The following is an 18,699-nucleotide window of genomic DNA, read 5'->3' on the forward strand; positions in this document are numbered from 1 at the left end:
CCATTTGCATTTGGAAAATATTGATATATAGACATCAATAATAATATAAAAAAAAAAAAAAAGAATACTAGTTCATTTTTCAATGCTTAGATTTCATTCAACGTGAGACTTTACTGTAGAACAACAAGGATGACATCACTGATGACGCAACAGCATGTCTGGACGAGGTGCCGAATGAAACGTCGGGTGAGGTAACTTGCCGCGTGTGTGCCGATTGACGATGATCCAGCGTAAAAACATTGTCAAAAATGTGAGATGATGTGAGAACGGTCGGACGTTGCATCCAGGTGTTAGCGCTGTGTTTGTTTCTGTGCGTGTGTGTGTGTGCGTGCGTGCAGGTGCCTCAGTCTGTCATTAAAAGCTGAGTCACGATGCTAGAGTCATAGACAAGGTGTGTGCGTTTCTTTCATAAAAGTGTGTTTGTATTGGGGGGAAAAGGGGAATTCCAGACACACAAGGCGCCCGATTATCCGAGGTGCATTAGTTTTATGTGCCACACGCATTTTTCAAATCTAAAGCTCATTACTACTTAACTAAAATTTCCAAAAATGAAAAAAAAAACATTCAACAGGTAAAAGGTTAAAAAAAAAAAAATAATAATAATGTTCTTCCAATAAAATTGTGTCAAAGTGTGCTTTTTGCGACTACAGATTTGGAGCAGAAGGATGGATCAAAAATTTTTTTTAAGCCTGAAAATTCACCAAAGCTGAACAATGAAAAAAAAAAAAGCCGCACTTTGGCATTTGCAAATCAAAATATTTGCAGATTTATTTTTATTTATTTATCTATGTAGTGAGATGCTATTTAGTCCCTTTTTTTATTATTTTTGACCTAATCATTACTTGGAAAACAAAAAAAAAAACTCCATAAAGGTCCAAAGAGGAAGCGATATCACTTTTACTCCCATGACTTATCCGACAGTCCAATACTCACAGGTATACATTCTTTCTCCTCTGCAGAAAATGCCAACTTTTACTGCAGCTTGCTGAGCGGCTGCGACAGTTTTTCTTTGTGATGGCATTGACGCAACGCGTTTATATTGTGAAAAGAGCTATTATTAAAATCAACAAAACTTAACATGAAATTTCACATTAGTTGCTAGGCAGCACTTTTTAAGCAAAATATACACCAGCTCAAAATGGTGACCAGTCTTAAAAGCTTAAAAGTCAGGGTGTGTTTGTTTTAAACTGTATATGGGTGCGTAATTGCCACCCTAATTGTTTCCATCTTGTGTGGACACGAGGTTGGCGGCACCCTTCAAAAAAAATAAAAAATAAAAAATTGCTGGGAGACCACCTCCAACATCGTCAACATGGATTATCCACAAAAAATGCGGGCGGCCACTGAGTGGCATCAGCAGGTTCGTGCAAAAGAGACTGGAAGAGTCACAGAAAGGAAAGGAAGTGGACCACCTTGGAAACGTTGGCGGATCAAACACCTGCGGTGACTTTTGTATGCGTGTTCGTACCAGTCTTCTGACTCATGTCGGTGGGGAGGTGCGGGGGGCTTCCGCCGAAGTGCTCGTTGCCATAAGGCAGCAACGACGTGAGCGGGTGCATGCCGTGGGGCTGCTGCACCACAGACACCTTGTTGGACTGGAACGACACAAGGAGAACAACAAGAAAAGTCAAAAAGAATATTTTCCTAAAAAGATAAGACACGTCCCTCAAAGAAATCTAAAATAGAAATTTGTAAAATATAGAGAAATAAGTGAGGAAAAAAAAAACTGAAAAAAAAATAATGAGGCACTGGATGGATGCAAATTTAAACATTGAAATTTGAATGCTAAAAAGAAAAAAAATCTACAATAATAGAAGAAAATATATATTTTTAAAAAATCTTAAAGTTTGATTTCATGAGAGTTTTAAACATGTAAAAAAAAAAACTCGAATAAAAACAAGTCATTTATTATTCTTTGGATCTGAATAATATGAATAAATGAGGTGTCGACAACCTTTTTGAAAGCGAGAGCTACTTTGTTACGAATGAAATTAAAAACTTCTGAAAATAATACATTTCCTCAAAAAAAATTCTAGAAAAGCGCAATGTCCCATCAATGGTGAGCTATTTTTAGAGCCTGTTGACCGCGGGAACCACGTTCGTGACCCCTGATAGAAATATGTAAAAAAATAAAATAAAATAAACATCCATTTGCTATAATGACGGATACAAATTCTTAAAAACTTTGATGGCCGTTTGCAGCGACATTTAATATTAGCGCGGCGCAACCACACGTCTAAACGGAGGATTTGTGTTGCTGCGTCGACCGTGAAAAAAAAAATACTAAAAGTGTGCTTGCATGCTAACTTTAGTCCACACGGCCGCACATCTGCCGCTGCGGCTTCTTTTCACGTGCTGAGCTCGTTTCGCTAACGGAGGAGGGGGGGGGGGGGAGCGTCCCGCCTGTGCGTCCGCGTTTCCTCGCCGTAATTAGCCGCCCTTGAAGTGGCTTCCAGAGCGCCTTCCGCCTTTTCCGAGCGCACTCGAGGGGAGGCGCTCGCCCCAAACCCGTCATTATCGGACCGCTCTGTAGTTAAGCGAGGAGGAGAAATCCCCCACTCCTCACCTCACACACACACACACACTTAGCTCATCTAAAACAAGTGTGCACACGTACAATACTCGCACAACAAACACAAAGTACTCGATTCACCGAATTGTGGCGATATATTTAAAGAACAGAGAGCTTTTCTTACAATATCAAGTGCCAAAATCAATCGGGTGTGTGTTGACTCACATGCCCAAGTCATTAGAAAGTCGCAATTCATAAGCGGCAAGTTTCAAGCAGTTTCTGCGGCAAAAAAAAATTGAGCGAGTCGAGTCAAGTCAGGACTTCAATCTTGCTCAATCACGACATATTTCGCTGGGGCTGGACTTGCGAGTGACCGGAGCGACTTTGTTGCCACAAAGTTAATATAAAACCAAGAGAATTACACGGAGTGTTTTCAAACCAACTACGCTATGTCAACTTCCGAAAACCTTTGAGATTAATGCTAACAAGTGACGGCTTAGCAAAACTAGCATCGATGTGGTGGTTTTAGAAGCCTTTTAACAAACAACAATAAAACAATACTCACAGTCATATATTCTTTATCCTCTGCAAAAAGTGACAAATATTACTGCAGCTTGCGAGGCAGTTTAGAACTGTAAATGGGTATTAAAAAATAAAAAAAATCAGCCACAAATTTAAACTGAGTTACAATAATTTCTTATTATACAAGGCGATTTTAGCATTTTTTTTTTTTTTTTAATTCAGGCGACAAAATGGGGGCGGGGACACCCACTTTCTTTTATTTTCTAATTGAATTCTTTTCTAAAAGGTGAGATTAAAGACACTCGGGCCAGTGGAGGACCAAAGAGCCGAGTGTTTTAATTTCCACTTTTAATGGAATAAAAAGACAACTAAAGAATACATTAGTAGTGCGTGTGTGTGTGTGTGTGTGTGTGTGCGTGCTCTTTCGCATGTATCTTAGTATGTGCGTGTCACATCAGTACAAACAAGTGCAATGCGAGCTGTCATTAAGTATCACACCGAGAGCGGAGGAGTGCACATAAAACACTCGCGACAATACCAACATGACTCAAAAAGGCCTTTCAAGTACACGCGCACGCAAAACACGCACACACGTATGCATTTAGCTGACACACTTAAACCAATTGATCAAGTAATTGCCCCTTTGAAGCATTAATCTTTGATGCGATCGGCAAACAGGAAACGTATTATTCCCCCACTTCCTGTGACACATTTGGCGTTTTATTTTGAAAAAGAAGCAGAGACTTTCGAAGGTGTAGAGAGCAAGCAGATGTTGCTCGTAACAAGACGGCTGAGATGCGGATGAGAGTCAAGCCATGAGGTTTGACTCGCTTTATCGTTCTCGATCACTTATCCGCTTCCGGATCGCGAATGAATTGGAGAGTATCGTAGAGGCGCATTGAATATCAAATGAGGTTATTGTAATAACCCCACGATCATTTTTAATCCTCAGTCCACCATTACCGATACCAAGTAACAGATACCACCTTTGGCTCCATAAAATTTCTCATGAAATCGATTTTTAAATTCAAAATAAAACACAAAACAAACTCACTTTGATTTAGGATTCATGAGTGACGAATCAGCAAAAAGTGAAGTAAAATAAAACTGACAACTCTGAGTTTTAGTCTGTGTTCCACATAAATTGAAGTGTAAAATAATACACATGAAGTTGGGAAAAAAAGGTCTGAGCGTACAGCGGAAACATTCATCACAGTACAAACTGAAATATCGAATGGCCACAAGAGGGCGCCAATGACTTGTATCGGGTTCTGGTATCGACATTCTTTACGCGAGACTAGTAATGGGCCGATACCTGCTAATCATTTATACATTGGAAAAATATATATAAATAAATCAAAAGATAATGATTTTGAATGCAACTATTCTGGCTATTTGCCTTGATTCGCTCCCAAATCAAACAATAATCCACAAGTTATACAAATCAGTCCAGTATTGGGAGCTGTCAAGCAAAACCACACACACACAAAAAAATGACCCTTGACCTCAGTTATTTGATCATTAGTCTAAAAGTTGTACCTCTCAAATTAATGCTAGCTTTGTAAACCTAGCATTAGCATGTCGCTCAACAACACACCAGCGCGACCTCACCCCTTCACCTCCTTCCAAATCTGGAAGTCATTGCCCGCTCCAAATGAGAGCCTCGGTTGACATCAAAAGCGAGACTGCCGTAACAGTGCAGCCGTGTTTAAAAAAAGCAACACCCCCCCCAAAACCACGGACCCCCAAAACCAAACAACCCCACCAAAAATAATAAGCCTGCACCCCCCCAAAAAAACCTCATGCCGTTTGCTCTTCTAAAGACTCAGAGACCCCACAAAATTGGCACATCGGAGCCCCAAACGGAAGACTTTCATACGGAACTCAGTGAGGTGAGAGAGTGCCACGCTTTCACACGGAGACAATAAGATTATGAAATGACATTTTTGGGTGCGTCAGCTGTCAAACTTCACAACCAGTAGATCCAGAAAAGCAACACGGGAGAATAAAGTGAAAAAGGTGGCTTCAATTGCTCGATGGATGGAAAAAAAATGGAATGAAAAGCACTTTTTAGCGAGAGATTTTTTTTCTCTCTCTCTCTCTCTCAATTATCCCGGCCCGCAATTGCGATGCCGCCTCGGGATTGAGATGACTGCGTTGTCACTCATAGCGAAATGAGTCACTTTTCAATCACAGATTATGAGATGTCCCGGATGTTAAATGCTGCCACACATCCTGAAAGCCGAAAAAAAAATAATACCCACTCTGACACGTTCTGAGAGTGCCCACGTCTATTTATTGCTCTAATGTAGCAACCGAAATACCGCAAATACAAAAACTCTTCATTTGTTTTTTCCGAATGGCTCAATATAAAGCAAAGCATTCAAATTAAATCAAAACAATTCAGGCGTTTTTTTTTCTTTTTTGGTGTACGTTAACGCGAGACGGCATGTCCAGGATTATTGTACGTCCAAATTCAGGTAAAGTCCCCCCCCCCCCCCCCCCCCTAGGGACAGAACTCCGTTGTAAACCAACCGGTGACGAAAGAAGACGCAAACCGTACAAGAAGAAGCAACTTTTTATACTGAAGAGACGTCGCCGGGTTCAGAATTCAGAAATCAGGAAAAACTCGACTGATTCCAAACACCTGGAAAAACATCGACTGCCATCGCCTCCCGTTGGTGGTTCAAAGTGGCCACAAGTGGTTTTGGCGTGCAGCCTCGAGGGAGGGGGTTGACGCCCCCCCCCCCCGTCCCTCCAATGGATACATTTTGCTCGCAGATGTGCCGAAATACAACTTGAATTTAGTATTTGGGACCTTATCCATCAAAGACACTCCTCGCAAAAAAAGTCTTTCTCTTGGCCCTGACTGCCGTCGGGCTGTCTTGAATTACAGATGAGAAACGGGTCGTTCATGTCTCGGATCAAGCAGACGGCGAGAGGGGATGAAACGGGATTAGAGTGCAGACGCGAGATTGGCGACGACAATTAGTTCTGAAGTCCCCGCGCCTCCGAATTGTTAATTGTTTGGAACTGAGGGCCTTCCTCCAATCCGAGTTGGGGAGAGAAGGCGGGGTGGATTTCCTCAGTCCGTCCAGATCGCGTTACACAAGCCCGAAGGCTCTGATGTGGCTTCAGACAGCGAGCGCAAAACCAAAATGCCGCAACCGCGCAGCCCGGCTCGGCGCTCGGCCTCGTCCTGCGGTCGCCTCTGAGGAATATTTTTGAAAGCCTCAATGTATTCCGAACGCTCCCCTCCTTTCCCTGCAGGGATGCTGCGCTGCTTGAATGCTGGCGGCGAACTGGTGACAAGTTGTTCCGCACGCAGGATTGAGATGGTTTTCATTTACGGACGGAACATCTGGTGCGGGAGGTGCAAATGGTTTGCAGTTTGGAAGCGGCTCTCGGAATCACAATCTGGTTGCATTCAAACGGGGGTGGGGGGGGGGTGAAGTAGTTCACTTTTCAGTTAAGTTTTATAGTATAGTAATCATGTTTTGTTTTTTTTTCCAGCGGTGCTAGGTGACTTTTTCAGCGTCCAAAAAATAACCGTGTTGCTTGACTACGATTTGAATTCATCTTGGTAGGAAACGACGAGAAATCAAACCTGCCGTCGTTTGTTGACAGAACAACTGGCTTCTTGACAAGATCAATCAAATTGACGTGTTATGCAAATGATGAACTAAAACATCCGTGTTTTATCTCGCAAAGTGGGATTCAAATGAGCGAGCCTGAATTTTTCTAAGTCTCCATCTTAGATCCTCACTTGAGTGTGTACAAGAGGTACACACACACACACACACAAAAAAGGACTTAATGGAGTAAAGGCGAAAACTTCTAGTGAGGGGAAAAAAAAAAAAAAGCCCATTAGAAGGTGTCGTTCTTTTTATCCGTGGCATCAATTAAAGCCCTTTCCATTGGCGAGCTCTTGTTCTTTATTAGCGAGCCACCTTCTCGCCTCCTTCATGGAGTTTCTCTTTAATCTCAGGGAAACGCTGTTGCCATTCATGCGCCTATTGATCTGATGTTTGCGCCTGACGCTTTTATCTCTGTAGTCTCAAAAGAGAAAAAAATAAATAAATAATCAGGTTTGCGGTGTTTTTTTGGATATTAACAAATTTGAGTTATCTGGAAAATATCTTTCCAGTCGTGATCAGCTGATGCTTTTTGCTAGTGATGGGAAAATGAGGCTTCAAATTTGCTTCATGAACCAGCTGCTGTATTTTTAAGTCCTCTAGATGGCGCCGCTTTCCAGACAGTGCCATCTACAGGAGTCCAAAAATACTGCAACTGGTTCATGAGGCCGATTTTTCCATCACTACAGTTTGCACAATGCTTTTCAAAATATTCAGTCAATCTAATTTGCAGAGGGCAATAATAGACCACGACGCATTTGGACATGAGTTCAAATTCAGGTAATGTCGCTCGAGCTTTAACAAAACTCGGTTGTAAATATAAAATGTAATTCGGGAAACGACGAAAGCGTGTTTCAAATGAATATTAAAGCTAAAAATGGAAGTTTTCCCATCAAAACCTGCAAGCCACCTGCCGGCCTCGTGTTTTTCCATCAAGACGCGTCCCAGAACTGGACCGCAAGCGTGCAACCCCGAAGAAAAATCTCCTCCCGTCTGCCTATAAAGCCTAAAAAAGTACATTTGAATCCAACGTCTTAGCCAGAGGGTGAAGTTTTCGGCGTGGCGCGGCTCCACCGGAATAATCCAAGCGTGACGGCGAGGGCGCTCGCATCAGGCGGACCGCAAGTGGACTCGGTCCAAATCCGAGAGGGCGCGCTGTCGTGCGTTGGACCGCAACGCTGCACGTCGAAGAGGTCATCTGTCAACACGCGCCGCTGGCGGCATTTATATATTTTCCACCATACGTTGGCATTTGTTTTATTTTGGGCCCCGGAGGAATGTACCGTTGGACGTCTTCCTGTTAGATAGCATGGCATGGCAACTTTTTGGGCTTGGTGTCCAACCCCGGTCGGGTGGCAGCTTCGGTTCTGCGATCGATCATCTGTAATAATGACGCAGCGGCCGACTTTAGCGTGTAATTATCTTCCCGAAATAGAAGTGGTCGGCTCCGCTGCGAGACCTTTTGGGACCTTCAAGTACACATTTTATGACAAAAACACAACTCGGCGCTTCTTTCGCCGTCACTCTTCAGGGGTCGGAAGGAGAACCTCAGGTAAAAAAAAAAAAAAAAAAAAAAAAAACTCTCGAACTTGACCGAAGTCATGTTTGGAATTTCCGGAAAAACATTCTGCCTTTGTCAGTTTCATTATTTTGTTGTAGATGGATGCATAGCTTAGCAAATTGATGAGCCGGGATGGTTGGTAAATCAATTGCTAGATCAGGCGTGGGCAAACTACGGCCCGGGGGCCACATGCGGCCCGTTAAGCGTTTTAATCCGGCCCGCCGAACTTGGAAAAAAATGAAATGAATAAACCTTGTTCATGTTTTATTTTCTAAATATTGTGGCGTGTCAAAGACACATTTTGTTGCAAGGCTTTTGATCACTTTCATTTAAAATGAAATGGGGTTTTTTTCTCCGATGAGGTGAGGTGACCAAAACACATTTGGTGATTGGAAGTTTGGATGGGTAGATAGAGAAGAAAGTAAGAGGTCGCTAAATCCTCCACTAAAAACATGAATTAAAGTGAACATTTTGCACACGTTTATTTCTTCCATCGCTGGCAGACATTTGTCCATTTCTAGAAACATCTGCTTTTTCCGTCTGCGGCTACAGAAATGGTGTGCTGCTGATTTTTAACGTAAATATGCGGTAATAGCGCACACAAATCAACACACGCTTTGCATTTTCAGCCGTCGCCGATCCGTAATTGGGACCACTCGGGCCCCGCGACTCACCGACAGCGGCGGCCGATACGAGAATAATCAGAGACAGACGTATGCACTGCATCTTCACACATTCGAGCTACCAAAGTGCATCAATGTGTGCGTTAGCCTCGGCCGCGTACGTCCACTTAGCGCCAGTCCCGAAAACAAACACGGTGGCCAACCGGAAAAACCCAACACAGTCCCGGCGGTACCGCGGAGGCCAAACTCACGGCAACGTTTTTATTTCATTCTTTTCCGTCTTTGTGAAGACTTGACTCTCACCAATGAAGCATGAACTTCTTCAACTGTCTTATATGGAGCAAACATGTTCCCGGGTCAATTTGACCCGAATCATGTTTAATTATCCAAAAGTTATATAATCAATTATTTTCAAATCTTATTTTACCTTTTTTTTTTCATTTTCCGAAGAGACAAATCAACACCCCTTCTCTTCCGGGTCAGAGTGACCCGCAGACTTAAAATTGAGTGGATTAAATCAGTCATGAATTGAAATTAGAAATGAACACCATAAATAAATAATGGTCTATTTTTTATTTTATAATTTAGCAGAAGTTTCATTTTATTTTGAAATGGGTCAATTTGACCCGGTTTCCCGCCGTGTCGATTACACAACTTGGCAAGGAACTCTAAAAGCTACCATTTTGTCTCTCGGTTACATTTTCCCCTGCAGCTCGGCAAGTGAAAAATTTCCATTTGCGGTACAAGGTTAGCAAGTGCGCCGATGTGTGCGTCGTTCAGGTGAGGCTTGTATTTTCCGTGGTGAACCACAACAAACTGTACACAGCGAGCTGCACCTGAAAGGACCCTTACAGCCAACAAGGAGTCAAATGGAAATTATAAATGGCCACAAGTAGCTCTCGCTGCTGCTTCGGCGTCATTTGCGCTAACGTCTCATCAAGGGATAATGAGTCTGCTTTTCAAACAAGAAAAAACAAGTACAGCTACATTCTAAGCAAACTACAAAACTTTATTTTTTTTTTTAATTATCCTGAATGCAACGCTTTTTTTCAACCATCTTTTTCCTGGTCATGTTTGAAAAGTTACTTGTTGCTAGGCAGAATTTATTGGCAGGGCAATTTATGACCCTCGCCTCATATAGCATTTCCACATGACATCATCCTTTTCCGTTTTATCTGAAAAACATCCACACATTTGCGACATAACAGTCAATTGCGATGAATTACAAAACTTTGCAACCAAAACAACATTTGAGCAAAGGAAACGACGTGAAAAACAGCGCTATCAATCTTTTATGTGAACTTTGCTTTCGAACGCCCGCTAAGAGGGGCACGGCACGACAAGTGATGAGCCCAAATTTGAAGTCAACTGTGCTGCTTTTTTACGTGTGTGGCGGTGAAATGGTTATAAGTGTTGGAAAGGTGTCAGGGAGTGACTTTCGATCGAGGCTGTGGTTTCTGACGTCGTAGCACGTTGCGGTGAGCAGCTAGCGCTCTGATTTTTTTTTTGCTTCCGACTCCCATCCGACTGACCGACCCTCACTGGCGTCATCTTCCCGCTGTCGTTTTGACACTTTCTCCCATCTTGTCACAATTGTCGTGTGCTTCCGGAACGCCGACTCACTCTGAGTTTGCCCCACTGAATGTTAGCATGCGCGCCACCTGCGCTTGAATGCGAGCGTACGTCACACTTGCCCCAGTTTTTCATCCGACCTAGAAGTCAATCGGATTATATTTTCAAGTCAGCAAACCCTTCAGCAAAATTGCAGTTTCAATGAATCGATTAGTATTGAAAGTCAACGGATAGAAATCCCTTTATGCGTTTCAAAATTCACGAATTGAACTTGAAGGAATAAAAATAGCAACTGCTCGCTTCCCGAGAATGCAAAACGGCGCACTTTTAATGTACCGTAACGTCTTATTCTCTTTTCTGCCGCTCTCTGGACGCAAGCAATGTATGTTAGTGTGTCACGGAGAAGAATGAGCGTCGCGGTACATGAAAGAGGACGGCGGGTGGCCGCGCGTGATCACAGCCATGTGTGGCGGCGCGCTTCATGCGGCCGCCGAGGCTCCGGCTGGTCTGCGAAGGCCCACGTGGCCACAGAGCGACGAGGACGACGACGAAGATGACGATGAACATCAGGACCAAGAGGAGAAGAAGCTTGGACTTTCAGCTGCTATGGACTATTTTTAAACGAGACGATTTTTATGGCACACGCCTGAGTGACCATGATGATGGTGAGGAAGTTTTGGGTATGTGATTAAATATATATATATATATATATATATATGTGACTAATAAATGTTTTTAGGGTTTTAGTGTTTTAAAAAATACATTTTATTTTTCCCCTGTGAATAAAGTTTGCTGTTCTTTTAATTAATCTAATCTGTGATTTTATTGTAAATGAAAATCTGATTTAATTTCCTTTTTCAATAAATAATTTTTTATTTTTTGGGCCAAAAGACTATTTATTTTTTAGTATTTAGTATAAATAATATTAAACTGATAAAATATATATTTTTTTAAATAAATGTAAATGCATGCCTCATTATTTTATAGTCGTATTTTCAATCTTACTCAAAAAAAAAAAAATCTACATTTGTTTTGCATCTTCCTACAAATATAGGTCAACAAATCCTGCTTTTTTCTGCATACTTTGTGTAATCCAGACAAACAAACCGGATCCCCACATTTTTTTATTGACGTTGCTTAATCATCATCATTATGTCGTTTTTTTTTTTTTTTTATCAAAATATAAAAATAAGAGCCACTTCCTCGCATTACACGCCAACACCTGTTTGCCCCGCCCTTCTTCCGGAAAATGAATAATTACAGGTACAAACACCCGGGGGCCGTCTCAAAGGACGCTTTTATCCCTCCCTGTCTTTTGATATCCATTTAACATTTTTTTTCCCTTCTCTTCTCCGAGATAGTCGGAAGCCTCGGCCACCCGCCACTTCAAAGTCACGACGAAGCACGTTTGCGACCTCATCTCGCTTATCTGGAACGCAGGCGTGTGTACCACTTGGGCGTCACTAGCATTGGAAAGGCGGGATTTTGTCGGCAATATTAATGTGAAAAACACCAAGCGTTGTCCTTTTGCAAGGGGGAGGAGAGGTTGATGCAAAGTTTTATGAGTCCAAAAAATATTTGCTAACAAAAAAAAAAACGCAAGTGCAAATGAGTGCATAAAATGTTCGCTTCTAATCAAAATACCGGACTTTGGTTTAATTTCCAAAAAGCGTGGCTCATTCCGACACCCGTTTGGGAGTTAAAGTATGTTGGTGGTGGGAATAATAGAAGCCGCAGACAATCTTGTTGCTTTTGTTTACCAACAGACAAAGTCATCAGAACCCCCTCAAAGCAGCATCACAAAAGAACAACGAGGAAGTAGGAAGACCCGAGAGACGCAACATTCCCTTGATCCTATTTGGACAAAAGGGGGAGGGGAAAGGAGAAGACGCATGGAAAGAGCGGATAAAAACATGGAGGCCTTGTTGAAATGACGAGAGCCTCACCGGGCGCTGCAGCGGACATGCCAAGCCAATAGGTGGCGATGATAATAAACGCCTTCGAAACTATTTGCAGGCCACTTCGTCGTAGCAGAATTTAGTCGCGTGACTTTGGGTGCGTGTCGCTTTAAAAGGCGACGCCCCAAGCAGGTGAGTGACGTGTGTGCCAGCAAATGAGTTTCGACTTGAATTGATGATGTACAGCCTTGTCAATCCTTGAACACTTGCGAGGGCATTACATTCCGTTCAAACTATTGGTGTTCAACTCCGGTTAATTACCCGGCAATATTTAATATGTTAATTTGTGTGTTCGTGTCTGCGCTAAAATTAGCCAGTGTGGGAACGATTTTGCGCCAACCTCTTTGTATGCTGTAAATAATTAAATTTTTCGATTAATCGTTTCACCACTAAATTGAATTCATTTCAATGGGAATTATTGATTTGATTATACACGTACATTGAATGCCGCTGTGAGGGCCACCGAATTTCCTCCGCCTGTAAAGTTCAAATGACTTCCAATTTCTTCAGTTTCCTTTTCCAACATCGCTGCCACTCGGGGATTGTACATCACTCAAAGTCAATCACGTTCTCGCTCGAAGATAGCGCCTTTGTAGCCTTCGCAAACAACAACACTGGCCCAAAACGTCACATGTGACCTCAGCCGAGGCCGCAAACAAACAAGATCAAAGAGCACGCTTGTTAGCGATTAGCGGCGGCGGCAGACTTCCTCGCGATGACACATGCACATGCGCGCGCACGAACTATCAAACAATCTTGTCACAATTAGACAGAAGCAAGCAGGCTTGTCCTGATTTTAAAAAGTGACATCATGACTACCGCTTCTTGCTTTTAAATCCTCGCTAAGCGCAACTAAACAATCACGTGTTTTGAGACACATGTAATTTGCATTTTTTTTTTTTTTTTTAAAAAGATGCGCAACAAGTGAAAAACATAAAAGAACACAATGACAGTCAGCTGCCAAGGCTCAACAAACCAAATTTGGATCAGCACCAAATTCTACACATGCAATTTTGTTGTTTAGGATTTTTTTTTACTGCCACTTTATGGAGAATGTAGACAAACTATGATGCATTATTTACAGACAAATTAGGAAAAATATAAAAAAATATATATGTACTGGTGTATTAAAACGCGTAAATATGTTAGGAAAAAGTGAAAAAAGTTCAATCATGCGGTTTCGCAGATGAATTAAGCAAAATGATCATCTAAAAAAGATATTTAAATTAATGTAAATTTTCGTAAGAATTAAGGAAAATATGACAACTATCGTAAAATGTATGCTTTGTTTACTGAGAATTTAAGGCAATTCAAAACATGTCATGTGAACGAATGTGTTTCATGGAGAATCAAGGTAAGTGTAAAAAAAAAAAAGAGAATATTAAAATAGATGCATTAAAAATGGGACTTTTTTTTCATAGATAAAAAATAATTAAAAAAAATAAAATGCAATCATTATGTACTCAGGTATGAATAAAAATGTAATCTATAGAAGAATGGAAAGGCAGCTATGGTCACCCTCTGGATTTTTGAGGCGAGCAGACTTACCGTTGGCGACACGGAGCCGTTGGGGAGGTAGGGGTCTGGCAGCATGAGGAAGGGGTACCCGGGGTACCCAGACGTCTTGTACACGCCACCATCTTGTTGCTTGGATGCTGCAGAACAAACAACAAGTTGGCGGAAATGCTCATCAGGTCGTGACCCAGTTACGCCTTTTTTTTTTTCTCAGCTACAAATCTACGCACTAGTATTGTAAACAAGTATGAATATCGGATATGTTGCTTCACCTGTTTACAAGTCAAGAGATGTTAATTAATTATAATGCAGTTCAGTCAAGAAAATTAAAGAAAATAAACATTTTAAAAATATAATTTAAATTTATTTAATTTTTTTTTTTTTACAAAACAACAACAACAAAAAAACCCACAGTGCATCTACTTCCACTGTTCCATATCAGCACCCTAAGCGACGCTAAACAAAGCTACACTATCACCTTCGTGCAAAACATGTTGCAGCGAGCCAGCATTGGCACCAACGCTAGCGTCAAATGCTTCAAGTTAGAACAGGGCTACTAGTCGCTCTCAGTAACTAGTTCAACACATAATCAGGAGAAGATGTGTGTTTTTAGTCGTTCTTGTCCACAGATTGTTTAATTCTTGATTTGTTTTGAATCGGAAACTGTCGCTACTGCCACCTGCAGGATTTGAGTGGAACAGCAACAACCGCTCATGTCTATGGGTAGACCAAAATGACAGTGACACGTTGACTTTTATTCCCAAAGTGATTCTTATCAACAAATTAAAAAAAAAAAAAAAAAAAAGGACACATTCTGATGGCGTGACCTACGCCGCATTCAAGAAAATAGGAAATCGCTCAACGTGATGATTTTTCCAAGTGCTCCATGTATATGTAGTTTAATGAAAAAAAAATAATAATAATAATAAAAACCATGGCTGATGGCGCCACTCCAACTACCTCAATAAAATAGGAAATATGTCAACTGGATCTGAATTCTTACCGTTCCATGTCAAGCAAGTTTGAGGCTAAAGCAAAGTAGAAAACAACAACCGAGCCGTGACATTACAAACATGTCCTTCAGCATTCCTTTTTCTTTAGTTTGACCCTTTTGTGTCATTTGATTCATTTTGTACTTTTAACCACCTCGTGTAAATCCTTAAAGACGCGATTGCTCCCGGATGCAAAGCGTGTGTTTACAAGTGTTGTTAGTTTCGACATGTTAGATCCTTCGACGCGTTACAAGCATCGCCTGGCCTCCTCCTCCTCCTCCTCCTCTTTCTCAAGCCTACATGTTAATTTTCTGACTTTCTACCCAGAGACAAAGATTCTGGCTGAGGCTTTTTTTTCAAGGCCATTGTTTGGTATTAGTCACCTCGCGAGCTCCCATCTGGCAAAAAATATGACAGAATTGCGTCAAGATGGGGAAATAATGTTGTTCATCAAAAGTGGCGTCAAAATCTGCCATCAGGTAAACAACTTAAAACGTCTCAAATGTAGTCCAAATACGCACACCAAGACTCAGCGTGTGGCCGTTAAAATAAGCCTATTGTCCCTAATAGGTAAATAGTCCAAAACGCACAATCGGATTTATGACTTTCCTGCCAAGTAAATTACTCAAAAACTCTTTCAAACGGAATCCAAATATGTGCATTAACATTCATGGTGTCGCCACTCTAAAGCTATCTCCTTAGCTTTGACGATTCTTTTTATAAGCAACTCGATATTTACGCCGATTTGTAGTTGCCGATTTGATACAAGGGCGATATTGGTTGATTTAAAACGATCCGATTTGAAATGATTCAGCGGCTTGAAATCGATCCAGTAACTTTTGAGCCAAAAATTCAACCAGTGTGACCTTGAAATACACATCTGGATAGCGGACAGTGACGTAACCTAAACGTGTTGATCGGAAAGGCATCGCTACGTTAGCGGCGAGCTAAACTTGCTTGAAAGGCTTCAATGAGCATCGAGGCAAGTCACACAAACGTAAATTTCGTTAATATCGATGCAATCAATGGATTACCTTTTAAAACAATTTTAAATAGATACATTTCACGAGAAAGGCCAACTTTCGTTTGCAGGTCGACGTAGTTGGACGGTTGGAACATCAATCAATAAATTGATTGTAAAAATACCCAAATAAAGGGATTTATATGACAACTGTCACAAAAAGTGGAAGCTTGTTAACTCAAGAAAGTCAGAACAAGATTCGTTCATCACATGAACAACATAAACCTGTCTAGTTTAGTCCAAATGTGTGCATCGAGACTCATCGAGACTTTTTTTTTTTTTTTTAAAAGAAGTCAAACGTCACTTTCTTCTGCATGTAAACACCTTCAAACCTCTCAAATGTGTGAATTAAAACTCATTGTGTAGCCATGCTAAAAAATAACTAATCTGCATTTGGTCAAGTGTTACAATTATATAGCAGCAGTATTTAAGAGGATTTCTGACTGCCGTAAACTTAAAACTCTCAATACTATTCCAACTGTGTTTGAGACTCATTGTGTGAAAAAATAAAAACAAAAGCCCATTGCAATAACTAGGAAAACGGAATGCTGACATGAATTTTTGTGCATATTTCAAGAAGGTGAGTTTTAGTCCTTATTTTAATTTTAAAAAGGCAAAAATTACTCCTCAATGTGCAACCAACAAAAAAAAAAACCTCTCAAATATAAATCAAATCCAGACTCACTATGCAGCCATCCTGCCAAGTTTAATAGTGAAACATTAAATGCCCAATAATAGCAAGAATCAACAGAATTTCTGACTCTCTCGTCATGGAAACACCTTCGAAATTTTAAAATTTAATCCATGTGTGCATCGAGAGTCAGCAAGTAGCCAGCCTGGGGGAAAAGCCAATTGCAGTTAATAGATCAATTGTATAAAATCCCCAAATAAAGATAAAGTTATTTATGATCAAATTACAAAAAAAGGATTAATATTCATATTTAAAACATTTTTAAAAGGCAGAATCTGACTCCCACAACATGTGAACAACTTAAAACCTCAAATTCGAGACTCATTATGTAGTCATTTCGAGTAAATGGGATTTTTTTTTAATAGTAAAAGTCTAAGAAACAAAATAAGAAGCAATAATCAACAATATTTCGTCCCGAATGGGGACCATCAGTGCGTAGCCTCAAAAACAAAAACAAAAAACAAAAATAAAGTAGCAGACGATCGACATTTTTTACAGTGGCCACCTGGAAGCAAAACTCTTTGAAGCCGCCGCCGACCAGCACGTGCCCTCGTGACCAAAATACTTCGACACGCTCGATGTTGAAAAAAGTCATTTTCAAACACATTAACACTCGAACTAAACCCAACAAGCCTCCAATTCAACATTCGTCGTGTTTTGGTGGCCTCCTTACCGGCGTCAAGCTGCTCTCTGTGCTTGTCCGGGAAGCCCCTCTGCTGCTCGGTCGGCTGCCCCCGTCTCACCGCCTGGAGGGTACAAAAGTAGAAAAGAAGGATGTAGACTGCTTAAAAGTGACTTTAAGTGAGTCGGGAGTGAACGGATTTATATTCCGCGTTTCTGCGCGGGAGGGGGGGGGGGGGACTGATAGAAAGTGCGAAGGGGGAATTGATTTACAAAATGAGGAGAAAGAGCCCCCTACCGAGGAGGCGCCGCCGCCGGGGCTGTGCTGGTGGATCTCGGACTCGTTGACCAGCGACGACTTGAGGTCTGCCAGGTCCTGCTCGGTGAAGGCGCACTCCTGGTGGACTTTCTCCTCCTGCTCGCCTTCGTCCTTGAAGGCGATCATCTCGTCGGTGGCTCCCAGGTCGTCCCCCCCATGCTGAGGCATGTCCACGTCCGGGGACACTTTGTCGTAAGTGTGTCCAATAAGATGAAAAAGCAAGAAAAAAAAAGTCGAGAAACAGACGTCAAATGTGCGCGTTTGTCCTCTTGAAGAGTCCGGAAGAAGACAGGGGAAAGTTGTTCCGTGGTGTCCCGCGACCGCCTGGAAGAGGACTGATGTTCTCCTGCAAGAGTGAGCAGGACAAGACGAGGACCCCCGACATCAAAGGGAGCCGCCGGGGTGATTGACAGGTCCGACGACTCGTGTGCGTGCGCGCGTATGTGCGTGAGATTGTTTCCGCAGAACTTCTTAAAGAGACATCACCACCTTCCTCCTCGTCCTCGAGCAATATTCATGAGTACCAGGGGCGTGTTCACACCATTCGAGATCCAGGGCTGCTACCACCACCGGCAGCCAAGTCGGCATATGCTGAAGTCATGAAAATTGGGGGAAGTCCAAACTAGGTTCGTCGTGTTTCATGTGGATTTAGTTCAATGCCAAGAATGGCTAATGACTGCAGCATGCTACGTTCAAGAAAGTGGGAAATCCAACTTGTATCTGTATTCAAAATGTTCCATTTCAACCCAAATTAAATGCTAAAACAATTAAAGGTGAACGGAAGATGGGGCAGCGGGTTGTGGACGCCCAAGAATATTTTGTAAAATATTGATATTATTATTTATTTATTTTGCTTTGAATGGTGTGGGGAACCACAGTTTCTTTGAAAATCAATCTTTATCCCCAGTTTTTTAAGAATTTTTGAGGTTCAAAAAAATATCTAAAAAAAATAAACATTTGTAACGGCAAGGTGGCCTCATCGTGCAGAGGTGCTGAGTTTGATTGATCCGGCCTTCTGCGTGGGTTTCCTCCCATACGATTATTACACTTGACTGTGCTGCATTCGTGAAAATGGGAAATATCCCACCTGCATAATGTATTTCATGAGGTCAATATCTACCTAAATGTTCAAATATACAAAAAATGGTCACTTCAAT

General features: G+C 41.7%; 1 protein-coding gene across 9 annotated transcripts in view; it reads right to left on the reverse strand.

The window, feature by feature from the left end:
* Window positions 1–18,414, reverse strand: part of tcf7 (transcription factor 7) — a 29,183-nt gene extending 10,769 nt beyond the window's left edge. For 3 of the 9 annotated variants that reach the window (XM_088280258.1, XM_088280257.1, XM_088280263.1), the window contains exons 1-4: window positions 17,522–18,413; window positions 17,276–17,348; window positions 13,932–14,038; window positions 1,469–1,595 (exon numbers count right to left, since the gene is read on the reverse strand). In XM_088280258.1, coding sequence (XP_088136384.1) covers window positions 1,469–1,595; window positions 13,932–14,038; window positions 17,276–17,348; window positions 17,522–17,710 — 496 coding nt within the window. In that variant the 5' untranslated portion in view covers window positions 17,711–18,413. Of the gene's footprint in view, window positions 1–1,468; window positions 1,596–13,931; window positions 14,039–17,275; window positions 17,349–17,521 lie in introns of all 9 variants that reach the window. The other 6 variants (XM_088280260.1, XM_088280259.1, XM_088280264.1 and 3 more) reach the window with 4 other exon arrangements.
* Window positions 18,415–18,699: the final 285 nt, after the last annotated feature.

The sequence above is a fragment of the Idiotropiscis lumnitzeri genome, chromosome 17 (genome assembly GCF_059441095.1).
Source record: "Idiotropiscis lumnitzeri isolate Australia: NSW breed Sydney's pygmy pipehorse chromosome 17, RoL_Ilum_1.0, whole genome shotgun sequence".
Lineage (NCBI taxonomy): Eukaryota > Metazoa > Chordata > Actinopteri > Syngnathiformes > Syngnathidae > Idiotropiscis > Idiotropiscis lumnitzeri.